Below are 15,575 nucleotides of genomic sequence, written 5' to 3' on the forward strand. Positions count from 1 at the left end.
ATTTAAAGATGGAGTTAACTTCCTCTCGCTGCTTGAATATATTTATGATTAACTACAACACTCCGCGAAGCACCTAATATGGAGCCTTCAGGGACACCGTCACCGATAAGACTACCTCTACCCAGGGATTTCTACAGTACATGGCTTTCCGAACACTCATTAACCCCCACCACCCTTGTACCCCAACCAAACACAGACACAATAACATTCCTGGCCCCTGAGATGCATATCCATATTTGGCAGAGAGGCTTCATTTATAAAGAGGACACATGGTCTGGACCACAATAGGCCACCATACTACTGCAAGGTAAGATGTGATGCTGGAGCTATAATCTTCCTTTTTGTGTGAAGAAGGTAAAAGGGTGCTAGAAAGGGTAAATATGGTTTAAAATGTGTGTTTTTGTTTCCACAGGACCATTACCTCCATCAGTCATCATAAAGGGGTTGGTGTGGTAAGGGCATTTTAACATCATGTCAGGGTGTTATTGATTCTGCATGAACCTTTGTTAAAATGTTTTATTTTAAATCAAGTCGTACTGTTTCAGAAATAATGCCTTAGAATCAATTGAAATCGGAAATTAAATAAAGTAATTCAAAATGAACAAAAGGAATTTAAAAAAATCTACAACATTTTATTAAATTCTATTCTGTTATTTCAGTGATGCCTGATATAACATGGAATAAATGGAAACATGCAACAAATAGCTCTTTCATTTCTTTAAATAAAAAATAAATAAATAACGGAGTTGATTTCCTCTTCTTTCTCTAGACACAGTAAATCATGGGAGACGCTCATATGGCAGAGTTCGGGCCCGCAGCCCCTTACTTGAGGAAGTCAGACAGGGAGCGTCTGGAGGCCCAGACCCGTCCCTTCGACATGAAGAAGGAATGCTTTGTGCCTGACACCGAAGTGGAATTTGTGAAGGCTTCCATCACCAGCAGAGATGGTGACAAAGTCACTGCTGACACTGCGAATGGGAAGGTTAGTAAGCTGTGAGAGAGCTGCTCAACCAGGACAACTAGTGATGATAAGATTATATTTGAACAAAACATGACTTTATATGTAATATTACAACAATTATGCCAGAAACTACTGGATCTAAACACTTGTGTGTTACATTTACTGTAAAAAAATATATAATTGTGAAATCTAAATATCTAATACTCCTTTTCATGTACTGTTGGTGAACAACTGTTTTAAAATGACTGACAAATAGTTCAACAGTACTTGCTTTTGTGACTCTGATCATTTCTTTTTACAGACTGTGACTGTGAAGGACTGTGATGTCCACCCTCAGAACCCGCCAAAGTTTGATAAAATTGAAGACATGGCAATGTTTACCTTCCTTCATGAGCCAGCTGTGCTGTTCAACCTCAAAGAGCGTTATGCAGCATGGATGATCTACGTGAGTTCACACATGCTGGATTTTCTTCTCCATTTCTTAACACTGTGGAATGAAACAAAGTAGATATTCTGACCTGAAGAGGTACTATCTCTAATAAATCAAAATTCAATTGAATAGTCTATCAGCCAAACACCCAACAAGCATTTTTTTGTTAAACCATGTTTTGATATTTGCCACGTTTTAGGTATTCTTAATTTTAAGACTCATACAGAGAATTCAGAAAGTATTCAGACCCCTTCCCTTTGTCCACATTTTGTTACATTACAGCCTTATTCTAAAATGGATTACATTTTTACAAATTTGTCATCAATCTACACACAATACCCCATAAAAATTTTTTTTAAAAACATTGTTTACACAAGTATTCAGACCCTTTGCTATGAGACTTGAAATTGAGCTCAGGTGCATCCTGTTTCCATTGATCATCTTTGAGATGTTTCTACAACTTGATTGGAGTCCACCTGTGGTAAATTCAATTGATTGAATGGGAGAAACTCCATGCCATGCTTATAGCGTCATACCCAAGAAGACCCGAGGCTATAATCGCTGCAAAAAGTTCTTCAACAAAGTACTGAGTAAAGGGTCTGAATACTTATGTAATGCTATATTTCCGTATTATTATTAATATATTTTTGACATTTCTAAAAACCTGTTTTTGCTTTGTCATTATGGGGTATTGTGTGTAGATTGCTGAAGGGGGGGAAAAAAAACAATTAAATACATTTTAGAATAAGGCTGTAACGTAACAAAATGTGGAAAAAGTCAATGGGTCTGAATACTTTCCGAATGCACTGTACACCCAACCGATCTTAGATTCAACTGCACAACAATCTGGTTAGGCCAAGAATTCACAATAATAAATGTAGGCCTAATATCATACTCTGTATTTGATCAAACTCTATTAAATATGTACTTTCAGTTTTTCTATTTTGACTCCTTCCTGTTTCTACAGACCTACTCCGGGCTGTTCTGTGTCACTGTCAACCCCTACAAGTGGCTGCCAGTATATAACCAGGAGGTGGTCTCAGCCTACAGAGGCAAGAAGAGGAGTGAAGCTCCTCCTCACATCTTTTCTATCTCCGATAACGCCTATCAGTACATGCTGACAGGTATACTCACTAAGATGACTTAGAATATCTTATTCAACTTTCACCCAAAAGATATTCAAACATTACGGTACTAATAATAGTATATTCTTTCTAAAAAAAAAACATGTGACCATGTCCTTATATCTATTTCAGACAGGGAGAACCAATCCATTCTTATCACGTGAGTTTTCTCTCCTTTTCATCAAGCTGAATTTGTCTATTTTTTAGGTCTTACATTGTCTGGCAGTGACATCAAAGTGTTGCTACTGTATAGAAGCTTAATGTGGCTGTATTCTGTGATAAATGGATGGATTAATTGGAAAGTATTGCACTGACAAACCAATGACATGTAAATATTTGTTATTCTAACTACCTCAATTTGGACTGTTGTGTTGATACATCTGATTAACAGTGGATAAAGCATGCACTTTGAATTTAGTGACAGGCATCCTGTGATTCCTGATAAGAAGGAACTTAAAAAAACATTGAAGCCTGGTTGGGGGCTGAGGGCAAATTAATGTTGAACAGTCAGTACATGCCAGTATTGGTGGATAGAGGCAATATTAATGGTGATATGACGGGCCATGGCTTTTCACAAAAGCTGGTACGGTCTTACTTAGCTCACCAATTGAAAATTACTTGGCTGAGATCAATGAGATTGAGCATCCACGCTAAAATAAAAGCACATAGAGCTAACATTGTGTTTGCATTGGACTTCTTGCTCTTGTTTGATGTTGGGCGTCAGGAGATAAGTGATATTATATCTTGAAAACTAGGGCATGGCTCAGCTGGTAGAGCATGGCTCAGCTGGTAGAGCATGGCTCAGCTGGTAGAGCATGGCTCAGCTGGTAGAGCATGGCTCAGCTGGTAGAGCATGGCTCAGCTGGTAGAGCATGGCTCAGCTGGTAGAGCATGGCGCTTGCAACACCTGGGTTGTGGCTTCGATTTCCACAGGGGACTAGACTGAAAAAAGTATGAAAATGTATGCACTCACTGCTGTAAATCACTCTGGATAAGAGCGTCTGCTGAATGACTAAAATATAAATGTAAAATGTACAGCATTCTGATTGCTCTGGAATCTTTTTTAATCAGTCAGAAGACAGCCTTGAACCAAGTTATTAGTTGAATTTATTTCAGTTCTAAAGCCTGGCCATTTGAGTGTGAATTTTGCATTTTGAGATACTTTCCATTTGTTTTGAGCCTATTTTACTGTTATATACTGTATTTGTATCCTCAGCGGAGAATCTGGTGCTGGGAAGACTGTCAACACCAAGAGAGTCATTCAGTACTACGCCAGTATTGCAGCTGTAGGAGGAAAGAAGGACACAGCCTCTGAGAAAAAGGTTAGCTTGTTGAATAAACAGATAACATGTTCTCTAATGGCACTTTACCCTTCATTACTGTAATCAAAGCACTGCTATGAATACTTCCAGGGGACTTTGGAGGATCAAATCATCCAGGCTAACCCAGCTCTGGAGGCATTTGGTAACGCCAAGACCATTAGAAATGACAACTCTTCAAGATTCGTAAGTTTCTGTCCACAGACCATTGTGATCACACTACCATTGAAAACATGCAACATATGATACAATGCACATAATATACTCACTATGTATGTTAATTGTATGCCAAAATTAATGATGGGTTCTCTTTAACTTTTATTCAGGGCAAATTCATCCGAATTCATTTTGCTGCTAGTGGAAAGCTAGCCTCCGCAGACATTGAGACCTGTAAGGAATATTCAAATCAACTATCAACTATTCTCATATATACAATAATGGTAAACTGCTTCCTTCAACGAACTTTTCCGCCTTGCATTTTTACAGATCTGTTAGAGAAGTCCCGTGTGACTTTCCAGCTCAAGGCTGAGAGAGACTATCACATTTTCTACCAGATTCTGTCCCAAAGGAAACCAGAGTTGCTCGGTAAATAAAGAATACTGTCATCCATGTACTAACTAAAAGATATCCTTGCTCGGACCTCACTGGATTTGACCCGAATCTGACATTTCTGTTTGCTTTTCAGAGATGATGCTCATCACCAACAACCCCTATGACTACCAATTCATCTCCCAAGGAGAGACAACTGTAGCCTCCATCGACGATGGTGATGAGTTGTGTGCCACCGATGTGAGTAAATATCGATGGTTGGTTCATTTGGTGCCATATCTGTTTGAACTAGATTACCTTCATGTATTTATTGGTGCACTGGTAGCATAGTATCTCTCTCTTTTTCTAATTTAGGAAGCTTTTGATGTCCTGGGCTTCACTCAGGAGGAGAAGAATGGCATTTACAAGCTGACTGGTGCTATCATGCACTATGGCAACATGAAGTTCAAACTGAAACAGCGCGAGGAGCAGGCAGAGGCTGATGGCACTGAGGGTGAGGGGGACTTCATTAAGAAAACGAACCTCGGTGTTGATGATACATCTTAAAGACAGTACGTTAACAAATATTCAAATGTATCATTTCATTTTATTTATCCTAAGATGCTGACAAAGTGTCATATCTGATGGGCCTGAACTCTGCTGACCTCATCAAGGGTCTCTGTCACCCAAGGGTCAAAGTAGGGAACGAGTGGGTCACCAAGGGGCAAACTGTCCAACAGGTGAGCCAGAAATAACGTATAACAAAGATCTGAAAACACGAAGAACTCAGAGCTCAATGATAATCAGGAAAGGTTCATAACCATTACAATAATGTTTTTTTTCTTCTATTTCATTAAAGGTGAACTATTCCATTGGTGCACTGTCAAAGTCAGTGTATGAAAAGATGTTCCTCTGGATGGTGGTGAGAATCAACCAATCCTTGGACACCAAGCAGCCTCGCCAGTACTTCATTGGTGTATTGGACATCGCTGGGTTTGAGATCTTTGATGTGAGCTGAAGTGATATTCAATATGATACTTGAATCCCTTTTTTTTTTACCTCAATCTATTAGTGATACTTTACAAGTTGTAAAACCAAGTTCACCTTTCTGCTGCAGTACAACACCTTTGAGCAGCTCTGCATCAACTTCACCAATGAAAAGCTGCAACAGTTTTTCAACCACCACATGTTTGTGCTGGAGCAAGAGGAGTACAAGAAAGAGGGAATTGAATGGGAGTTCATTGACTTTGGCATGGACTTGCAGGCTTGCATTGACCTTATTGAAAAGGTAAGGAATAGTTATGTTTTTCAATAAGACAAGTGCACCTACACACATCTAAATGTTATCAGGTCATCAGTCACACTGCTCATATTTGTCTTCCCCTCAGCCAATGGGTATCATGTCCATCCTTGAAGAGGAGTGCATGTTCCCCAAGGCCAGCGATGCTACCTTTAAATCCAAGCTTTACGACAACCATCTTGGAAAATCCAACAACTTCCAGAAGCCCAGGCTTATGAAAGGGAAACCAGAGGCTCATTTCTCCCTGATTCACTATGCTGGTACTGTGGACTACAATATTTTCAACTGGCTGGTAAAGAACAAGGATCCACTGAATGAGACTGTGGTCGGACTGTTCCAGAAGTCTAACCTCAAACTGTTGACCGTGCTCTTCCAGAATTATGCTGGAACAGATGCTGGTATGCAAATTATGATTTAAAAAAAATATAAACCAGTTCTGAAAGCACCTAGAACAGTCCTTTTCAATAGGCATTGTCCCAGTCAAATAAACCTAATAAGATAAAGTACATTTTTAAGACGTTATTTTATATCCATTGTACTTCTCAGCTGATGATAGCAAGGCAAGTGGAAAGAAGAAGAAGGGATCATCCTTTCAGACTGTGTCTGCCTTGCACAGGGTGAGTATGAAAAACACATCAAACGGTGGTGTCTATTTGTTCACATTTACAGTTACATGCATGGCTTTATTGCTTCTACAGGAAAACCTGAACAAGCTGATGACCAACTTGAGGTCCACTCACCCTCACTTTGTGCGCTGCATCATCCCCAATGAGACAAAGACTCCTGGGGCCATGGAGAATCCTCTGGTCATGCACCAGCTGCGCTGTAACGGTGTGCTGGAAGGCATCAGGATCTGCAGAAAAGGCTTCCCCAATAGGGTCCTGTATGGAGACTTCAAGCAGAGGTATACAATACATAGGTTCAACTGAAATGGGAAACAGGTCCTCTTTTGTAATATGTATTATATTCAAGACTATGTAATACTTCAAATAGATACCGTATCCTGAATCCTGCTGCCATCCCCGAAGGACAGTTTATTGACAGCAAGAAAGGAGCTGAGAAATTACTTGGGTCTTTGGATATTGATCACACTCAATACAGATTTGGACACACTAAGGTATAACTTTTATAAGGATGATCATGCACAATATACATACAGTATATTCCGATGAAGAAGCAAATATACATATATTTTCCAATGGAATATTCCCTAAAGTGAAAGTGCCCAAATGTTATTAATTAATTCAACAGTATGGGTTCATTCTGTATACAGGGAGGGAATTTAGATATGCTCTACTTGAAATCCCTTTAAGGTGTTCTTCAAGGCTGGTCTACTTGGTCAGCTGGAGGAGATGAGAGATGACCGTTTGTCCCTCATTATCACTGGAATCCAGTCCAGAGCACGCGGTCTGCTGGCTAGAGCTGAATTCCAGAAGATTGTTGAACGAAGGTAAGCATAAACAGTCACAAATGACTTCGATGTCTATATGGAATTCACATTGTAGTTCCATGCAATATCTGCTAAACTGTATTTGTAATTGTTCACAGAGATGCATTACTTGTGATCCAATGGAATGTACGTGCCTTCATGGGGGTCAAGAATTGGCCCTGGATGAAGCTATTCTTTAAGATCAAGCCTCTGCTGAAATCTGCTGAGTCTGAGAAAGAGATGGCCAACATGAAGGAGGAGTTCTTGAAGCTGAAAGAGGCTTATGCAAAGTCTGAGGCTCGCAGGAAGGAACTAGAGGAGAAAATGGTCTCTCTTCTCCAAGAGAAAAATGACTTACAGCTTTCAGTTCAGGCGGTGAGTTAAATATATCATCCCATAAATGAAGTAACATGCATCATAATTGTGATCCTTGCAATAATACTTGAACATTGTCATTAAGCTAATGAAACCTTTCAACATAGGAGCAAGATAATCTTTGCGATGCTGAGGAAAGATGTGAACAACTGATCAAACACAAGATTCAGTTGGAAGCTAAATCCAAAGAGCTGACTGAGAGACTGGAGGATGAAGAGGAGATGAATGCAGAACTGACCGCTAAGAAGAGGAAACTGGAGGACGAGTGCTCTGAGATAAAGAAGGACATTGATGACCTGGAGCTCACTCTGGCTAAAGTGGAGAAGGAGAAGCACGCCACAGAGAACAAGGTCACTAATCACCTCCATATTTATAAAACAAATACAAACTGTGTTTATGTTGTTGTTTGCTCAACCTTCACTTCCTATTCACAGGTGAAGAACCTGACTGAGGAAATGGCAGCTCTGGATGAAATCATTGCCAAGCTGACCAAGGAGAAGAAAGCTCTCCAGGAGGCTCACCAGCAAACACTGGACGACCTGCAGAGTGAGGAAGACAAAGTCAACACTCTAACAAAGGCAAAGGCTAAGCTGGAGCAACAAGTTGATGACGTAAGTGCTTGATGTTGTATTGCGAGCACTAAAGGATAGAAACACAGCATTCGTGTAGCCATCAGAAGTTGACTGGATAAAACAGTAGTGAGTTTTATGTTGATGTTCCCCAGCTTGAGGGTTCTCTGGAGCAAGAGAAGAAGGTCCGTATGGATCTTGAAAGAGCCAAGAGGAAGCTCGAGGGAGACTTGAAGTTGACCCAGGAAAGTCTAATGGACCTGGAGAATGATAAACAGCAACTAGAGGAACGTCTTAAGAAGTAAGTTCAAACATTTTTTTCACAGTTTATATCATTCATGCCTATATTTGTTAATTTGCAACAAAAAAAATGCCTTTCGGCTACAGGAAAGACTTTGAGGTCAGCCAGCTGAACAGTAAAATAGAAGATGAGCAAGCAGCTAACATTCAGCTGCAGAAGAAACTAAAGGAGCTTCAGGTAATGAATCATGTGCAATTGAATGTGTAACCATGAAAATACACATTACTTTGACTTATGTCACCTCAAAAGAATCTTACAATCTTTTCCCCCATCGCTAGGCTCGTATTGAGGAGCTGGAGGAAGAGCTCGAGGCAGAAAGAGCTGCCCGAGCCAAGGTGGAGAAGCAAAGAGCAGACTTGGCCAGAGAGCTGGAGGACATCAGTGAGAGGCTGGAGGAGGCTGGTGGAGCCACATCTGTCCAGATTGAGATGAACAAGAAGAGGGAGAATGAGTTCCTGAAGCTCCGCAGAGACCTTGAAGAGGCCACTCTGCAGCACGAGGCTACAGCTGCCACACTCAGGAAAAAACAAGCTGACAGTGTCGCTGACCTTGGGGAACAAATAGACAACTTGCAGAGAGTGAAGCAGAAGCTGGAGAAGGAGAAGAGCGAGCTCAGGCTTGAACTTGATGATGTTGTCTCCAACATGGAACATATTGTGAAGTCCAAGGTATGGCCCCATTTCATTATCTGGTCTTTATGTTTCTCATTAAATGTGATGCATGATGGATTATTTAAAAACACATTTGTCTTTAAATCATGCACTTTATTTCAGACCAATTTAGAGAAGGCATGCAGGACCTTGGAAGATCAGATGAGTGAATATCGGGCAAAGTATGAGGAGGGCATGCGCAGTATCAATGACTTCAGCATGTGTAAAGCTAGGCTGCAGACAGAGAATGGTAAGTGTGTTATCTCGTATGACTAATGATCGTCAATATTAGAAAACAATGCCTTCCTCCACACGGATCAAGGCGGTGGAATTGTTCATAACAATTTCATAATTTACTTCACTAGGGGAGCTTTCCAGGCAGCTTGAGGAGAAGGACTCCCTTGTATCTCAGCTAAGTAGAGGGAAGCTGTCCTACACTCAGCAGATTGAGGACCTCAAAAGACAACTGGAGGAGGAAACAAAGGTGAGAGATAAATATGTTCACCCAAAGCTATATAATATACTGTATTCTATCACGTCATCCTTAGACAATGATACAAAATGTGTGAAAATATTTGTGCTCCAGGCAAAGAATGCACTAGCCCATGCAGTGCAATCTGCTCGACATGATGGTGACCTGCTCCGTGAGCAGTATGAGGAGGAGCAGGAGGCCAAGGCTGAGCTGCAGCGTGGCATGTCCAAGGCTAACTCTGAGGTGGCTCAGTGGAGAACAAAGTACGAGACCGATGCCATTCAGAGGACTGAGGAGCTGGAGGAAGCCAAGTAAGAAATCATGGCAGTAATTTATTCACTCTTTCACTCAAATGTTCTCCAAAGAAAGACTCTGTTTCTCTTCTAGCAGATAGGCTTTCTGTTTGTGTTATGTTTCTTCTAAAAATGTAAGACGAACAAAAAGTTTGTCTGATAGCTGACCACGCAGCTATTAGTAGGGAGGTGAAGTATCATCAAAGGTTAATTTACCTATGAAGCAAAACAAATGTCACTGCAGGCACTAAATATCTCCTGTTTATTATTCTTTAATCCAGGAAGAAGCTGGCTCAGCGTCTGCAGGATGCTGAAGAAGCTGTGGAGGCAGTGAACGCCAAGTGTTCCTCCCTGGAGAAGACCAAACACAGACTGCAGAATGAGATTGAAGATCTCATGGTGGATGTGGAACGGTCTAATGCTGCTGCTGCTGCTCTGGACAAGAAACAAAGAAACTTTGACAAAGTAAACTCTTTAAGCCATAGATAAATATGCTAAATTATAGATTCATGATCCTTTCTTTCAAATGACATTTTTGTTTGATTGCTTCCAACAGGTTCTGTCTGAGTGGAAGCAGAAGTATGAGGAGTCTCAGTGTGAGCTAGAGAGCTCACAGAAAGAGGCCAGGTCTCTGAGCACTGAACTCTTCAAGCTGAAGAACTCCTATGAGGAAACTTTGGATCAGCTCGAGACAATGAAGAGGGAGAACAAGAACCTCCAAGGTAAGCTGTCAAGCTATCAGTACAGGGATGCATATATTTAGTTAATGTCGACACAGCAATCTAAATGCCACTGTATGGCCTTAATCTCACAGAGGAGATTTCCGACCTTACTGAGCAACTTGGTGAAGGAGGAAAGAGCATCCACGAGCTGGAGAAAATAAGGAAACAGCTGGAACAGGAGAAAAGTGAGATCCAATCTGCTCTGGAGGAAGCTGAGGTAGGTTCCCTCTGTCCAGAATCAAGTCATAATATATTATACATGCTTATACTGTATGCCTTTATAATAAACCTGAACCATTATGATCTAACAGGCTTCTCTGGAACACGAGGAGGGTAAGATTCTGAGAGCCCAGCTAGAGTTTAATCAGGTAAAGGCTGATATTGAGCGCAAGCTGACTGAGAAGGACGAGGAGATGGAGCAGTCCAAGAGGAATCTGCAGAGGGCCATTGATACCCTGCAGAGCTCTCTTGAGGCAGAGTGCCGGAGCAGGACTGAGGCCCTCAGGCTGAAAAAGAAGATGGAGGGAGACCTCAATGAGATGGAAATCCAGCTCAGCCAATCCAACAGGCAGGCATCAGAGGCCCAGAAACAGCTAAAGAGTGTTCATGCTCATCTGAAGGTAAATTATTGTTGGTCTATATCTGCATAGGAGTGTTGGCTAAATGACTCAAATGTAAATGTAAATTTAGTGAGCAATTGACTGATTCATTATACAAATGTCTTCTCTTCTAGGATGCCCAACTCCAGTTAGATGACTCTCTTCGTTCCAATGATGATCTGAAGGAAAACATTGCCATTGTAGAGAGACGCAACAATCTGATGCAGGCAGAGCTGGAGGAGCTAAGAAGCTGTCTTGAACAGACTGAGAGAGGCCGCAAGCTGGCTGAGCAAGAGCTGCTGGACATCAGTGAGCGGGTGCAGCTGCTGCACTCACAGGTGTGAACATTGTTATTTAGGGTGCTTATTAATAGTATGCTACTGATTTATTGTACATTTCCTCTGGACTGTCCCACTGTTTAACAGTGGAAACATATTCCATCTGTAGAACACCAGCCTGCTGAACCAAAAGAAGAAGCTGGAGAGCGACACAAACCAGCTTCAGACTGAGGTGGAGGAGGCAGTCCAGGAGTGCAGAAATGCTGAAGAAAAGGCCAAGAAGGCCATTACTGATGCTGCCATGATGGCAGAGGAGTTGAAGAAGGAGCAGGACACCAGTTCTCACCTGGAGCGAATGAAGAAGAACATGGAGCAGACCATCAAGGACCTGCAGCACCGCCTGGATGAGGCTGAACAAATCGCCATGAAGGGGGGCAAGAAGCAGGTTCAGAAGCTGGAGAACAGGGTGAGTGTATGCTTTTTAATGTAGATGTACATACTGTGCATTAGAGCCATATGCAAAACAGCAAAAATGGTCCCTGTTACATAGCCTAGATGTTATTTTTATGTCATGACAGGTGAGGGAGCTGGAGAATGAGGTCGAGGGTGAGCAGAAGAAGGGTGCTGATGCAATCAAAGGAATTCGTAAATATGAGAGGCGTATCAAGGAACTCACCTACCAGGTGATCTTTTATTTATATTGTTGTTACCATGACAGGCATGCATAGACGTGTGCTTTACATCTACTGACTGCTATTCGCTATGGCTTCTGTCTTTACAGACTGATGAGGACCGCAAGAATATGACCCGCCTCCAAGACCTTGTGGATAAGCTGCAACTGAAAGTGAAAGCCTACAAGAGATCTGCCGAGGAAGCTGTAAGTGTGGACTTACCTATAACATTGGGGATATTTTGCTTGTATGATAGTATCGGTCTCTGCTTTTGCTGTGATGCTTGATGTGTTTCCATGTCATAGGAGGAGCAAGCCAACAACCATCTGGGCAAGTTCCGCAAAATACAACATGAGCTGGACGAGGCTGAGGAAAGGGCCGACATCGCTGAGTCTCAGGTCAACAAGCTGCGTGCCAAGAGCCGTGATGTTGGTTCCAAGGTTAGTGAGGCTAAGTTCATTTTCTGATTCTTGAATATCTTAATTTTTGGTGTGCATAATATAATTATGTAAAAAAACAAGTGTTGTAATTCTAGTATTTCAATATCATAAAGCAAAAGTGGAAAAATATTTTTTGTAAGTGACTATGTAAGCAGATGTAAACATTAATACTGAAAAAGTCTAATTGGACCAAAACAAATCAGACCAAACCTGCATTCAAATATATTTTATTATAACAGTATTATCGTAGTGCATCAGACTTTGACAAGATAAAGCCTGTATTTGTCATATAGTATTTGTATTCTGTATTTGTAACGCTTGTTCGTAATAAGAATAAGGCGAATTGGTGGTCAGTTGGTTAGTCAAAGTGATTCCAAATTACACTGTTTACAGTATTCTGTTATGAGAGATGGTTCCCATCTTTAGGTCTAGGATAAGTCTACACCTTTATATTGTGTTACTTACCTTGTGAAATGTTACTACAACATTTTAAAAGTAAATAGCATTTTAAAAGTACATAGCCATCCAGTCTAACAGTTACAGTAAGTTATGTACCTTGACACGTGGGCTTGGTTTAACCATAAATGATTGGTTAGTGATTGGATTAAGGAAGTAATGAGGATGTAGCTGAAGGCTCATCAACTGTTACACTTATGCGAAGTGACAAAATAGAACAATCGGGGTAATTTATCAGTGTTTTAAAATGTATTAAGTGACACATCTAGGACCTTACATTGAATAATCCAGGACTTCAGATTTAGGACACATTTTCATCACTTTACATTTAATTGAACCTGCAATTGTATTATCACGGTTGTGAAATGAAAACACAGAATAGTTTTGGGCACTGTAAAAACCCACTATTACCATCTACTAGGTAGACTCCCTTCACAAGTAGATACTTTTCGTTTTCAGAAAGAGGAAGTGTTTGTTCATAGGCAGTAGTTTGAAAACAAAGACACTATTATATTGCTATGACAGGTTTGATTGAATACAGTCTAGATTTCCACTATATCTACATAAAGCTTGGCCAGTGCTTACCAATATCTTCTGATCTGTCTCTCTCTCTATTCCCCAATTCTTTATCATCACAGAAAGGGCACGATGAAGAGTGAAGCTCTCATATGGACCTCTGAAACCTTCTGCTGTGGTGAAGTCTATCCAAAGCCCTAAAGTAACTCTGTAGAATAAAGTAAAATCGCAATCAGATTCACATCTACTGACTGTGTCTTTATTCATAGTATGTGAGTGATAGTCTCACTCCTCTCAAATAATTGTTGCTGTCATTAATGGTCATCAAAGCTTGGCAATCTGATTATCGGCATATATTGATCTGTCATTATATTGATCTTCACTTGGTTAAATGTAGAACATTTTAACAAGGAGACTACCAATATCAACAGTTTACAAAAAAAACTCTTGTCAATACATTCGTCAGTGCATTCGGAAAGTACTCAGACATTTTAGCAAATGTAGTAAAAATAAAAAACGTAAATATGACATTAACATAAGTACTCAGACCCTTTACTCAGTACTGTGTTGAAGCACCTTTGGCAGCGATTACAGCCTCAAGTCTTCTTGGGTATGACACTACAAGCTTAGCACACTTGTATTTGGGGAGGTGCTCCCATTCTTCTCTGCAGATCCTCTCAAGCTCTGTCAGTTTGGACGGGGAGTGTCGCAGCACAGCTATTTTCAGATCTCTCCAGAGATGTTCGATCGGGCTCTGGCTGGACCACTCAAGGACATTCAGAGACGTGTCTCGAAGTCACTCTTGCGTTGTCTTGGCTATGTGCTTAGGGTCATTGTCCTGTTGGAAGGTGAACCTTCGCCCTGGTCTGAGGTCCTGAACGCTCTGGAGCAGGTTTTCATCAATGATCCCTCTGTACTCTGCTCCGTTCATCTTTCCCTAGATCCTGACTAGTCTTCCAGTCCCTGCCGCTGAAAAATAACCCCACAGCATGATGCTGCCACCACCATGCTTCAATGTAGGGATGGTGCAAGGTTTCCTCAAGATGTGATGCTTGGCATTTAGGCCAAAGAGTTCAATCTTTGTTTCATCAGACCAGAGAATCTTGTTTCTCATGGTCGTAGTCCATTAGGTGCCTTTTGGCACCTGGGCTGTCATGTGCCTTTTACTGAGGTGTGGCTACCGTCTGGCTACTCTACCATAAAAGCCTGATTGGTGGAGTGCTGCAGAGATGGTTGTCCTTCTGGAAATGTTCTTCCATCTCCAAACTCTGGAGCTTTGTCAGAGTGACCATCTGGTCAGAGGGGTCAGAGTGACCAGAGTGACCATCTCCCTGACCAAGGCCCTTCTCCCTCGAATGCTCAGTTTGGCTGGGCGCCCAGCTCGAGGACGAGTCTTGGTGGTTCCAAACTTCTTCCATTTAACAATGATGGAGGCCACTGTGTTCTTGGTGACCTTCAATGCTGCAGAAATGTTTTGTACCATTCCCCAGATCTGTGTCTCGACACAATCCTGTCTCGGAGTTCTACCGACAATTCCTTTGACCTCATGGCTTTGGTTTTTGCTCTGACATGCACTGTCAACTGTGGGACCTTATATAGACAGGTGTGTGCCCTTCCAAATCATGTCCAATCAATTGAATTTACCACAGGTGGACTCCAATCAAGTTGTAGAAACATCTCAAGAATGATCAATGGAAACAGGATGCACCTATTTAATCGATTTCACAATAAGGCTGTAACAACAAAATGTGGAAAAAAGTCAAGGGGTCTGAATACTTTCCGAATCTACTCTTCTGTTACCTTACCTGCTATTGTCTGCAGGAGCACCGTCCTGAAGATGTTTCTCTCACCTTACACTGGCTAACTCCTGTGGTGTCAGATGTCAGAGCTCTCCGACTGTCCACATGACCTCACTGCAGTATATAGAGAAAGAGAATTTAAGAATAACTACACTACCATTCAAAAGTTTGGGGTCACTTAGAAATGTCCTTATTTTTGAAAGAAAGGCTATTTTGTTGTCCATTAAAATAACATAAAATTGATCAGAAATACAGTGTAGACATTGTTAATGTTGTGAATGACTACAGTAGCTGGAAACTGAAGATTTGTTATGGAATATCTACATAGGCGTACATAGGCCTA

The 15,575-nt window shown here is 41.2% G+C and overlaps 1 protein-coding gene across 1 annotated transcript; it reads left to right on the top strand.

The window, feature by feature from the left end:
* The first annotated feature begins 246 nt into the window (after nt 1-246).
* LOC115103025 (myosin-6) lies at nt 247-13,670 on the top strand. The gene is made up of 39 exons (XM_029623592.2): nt 247-307; nt 413-452; nt 770-982; nt 1,263-1,406; nt 2,359-2,515; nt 2,648-2,675; nt 3,732-3,837; nt 3,928-4,020; nt 4,161-4,224; nt 4,321-4,419; nt 4,520-4,623; nt 4,738-4,876; nt 4,984-5,102; nt 5,222-5,371; nt 5,480-5,650; nt 5,751-6,060; nt 6,209-6,279; nt 6,361-6,566; nt 6,656-6,779; nt 6,976-7,112; nt 7,211-7,466; nt 7,574-7,816; nt 7,901-8,077; nt 8,191-8,336; nt 8,423-8,513; nt 8,615-9,004; nt 9,110-9,236; nt 9,352-9,470; nt 9,573-9,769; nt 10,033-10,216; nt 10,308-10,473; nt 10,566-10,690; nt 10,785-11,093; nt 11,207-11,410; nt 11,520-11,816; nt 11,929-12,033; nt 12,132-12,227; nt 12,327-12,461; nt 13,556-13,670. Exons 3-39 carry the CDS (start codon nt 782-784, stop codon nt 13,574-13,576), a joined length of 5,811 nt encoding a protein of 1,936 aa, XP_029479452.1. The 5' UTR covers nt 247-307; nt 413-452; nt 770-781; the 3' UTR covers nt 13,577-13,670.
* Nucleotides 13,671-15,575: the final 1,905 nt, after the last annotated feature.

This window comes from Oncorhynchus nerka, linkage group LG20 (assembly GCF_034236695.1).
Source record: "Oncorhynchus nerka isolate Pitt River linkage group LG20, Oner_Uvic_2.0, whole genome shotgun sequence".
NCBI classification, from domain to species: Eukaryota; Metazoa; Chordata; class Actinopteri; order Salmoniformes; family Salmonidae; genus Oncorhynchus; species Oncorhynchus nerka.

What these genes read in the sequence shown, in the direction of transcription:
- LOC115103025 (XM_029623592.2), top strand. Translation starts at nt 782, where the DNA reads ATGGGAGACGCTCATATGGCAGAGTTCGGGCCCGCAGCCCCTTACTTG. An exon ending in AGAGGCTGATGGCACTGAGG is followed by an intron (nt 4,877 to 4,983) that starts GTGAGGGGGACT and finishes ATTTATCCTAAG; the next exon opens with ATGCTGACAAAGTGTCATAT. An exon ending in ACAGATTTGGACACACTAAG is followed by an intron (nt 6,780 to 6,975) that starts GTATAACTTTTA and finishes AATCCCTTTAAG; the next exon opens with GTGTTCTTCAAGGCTGGTCT.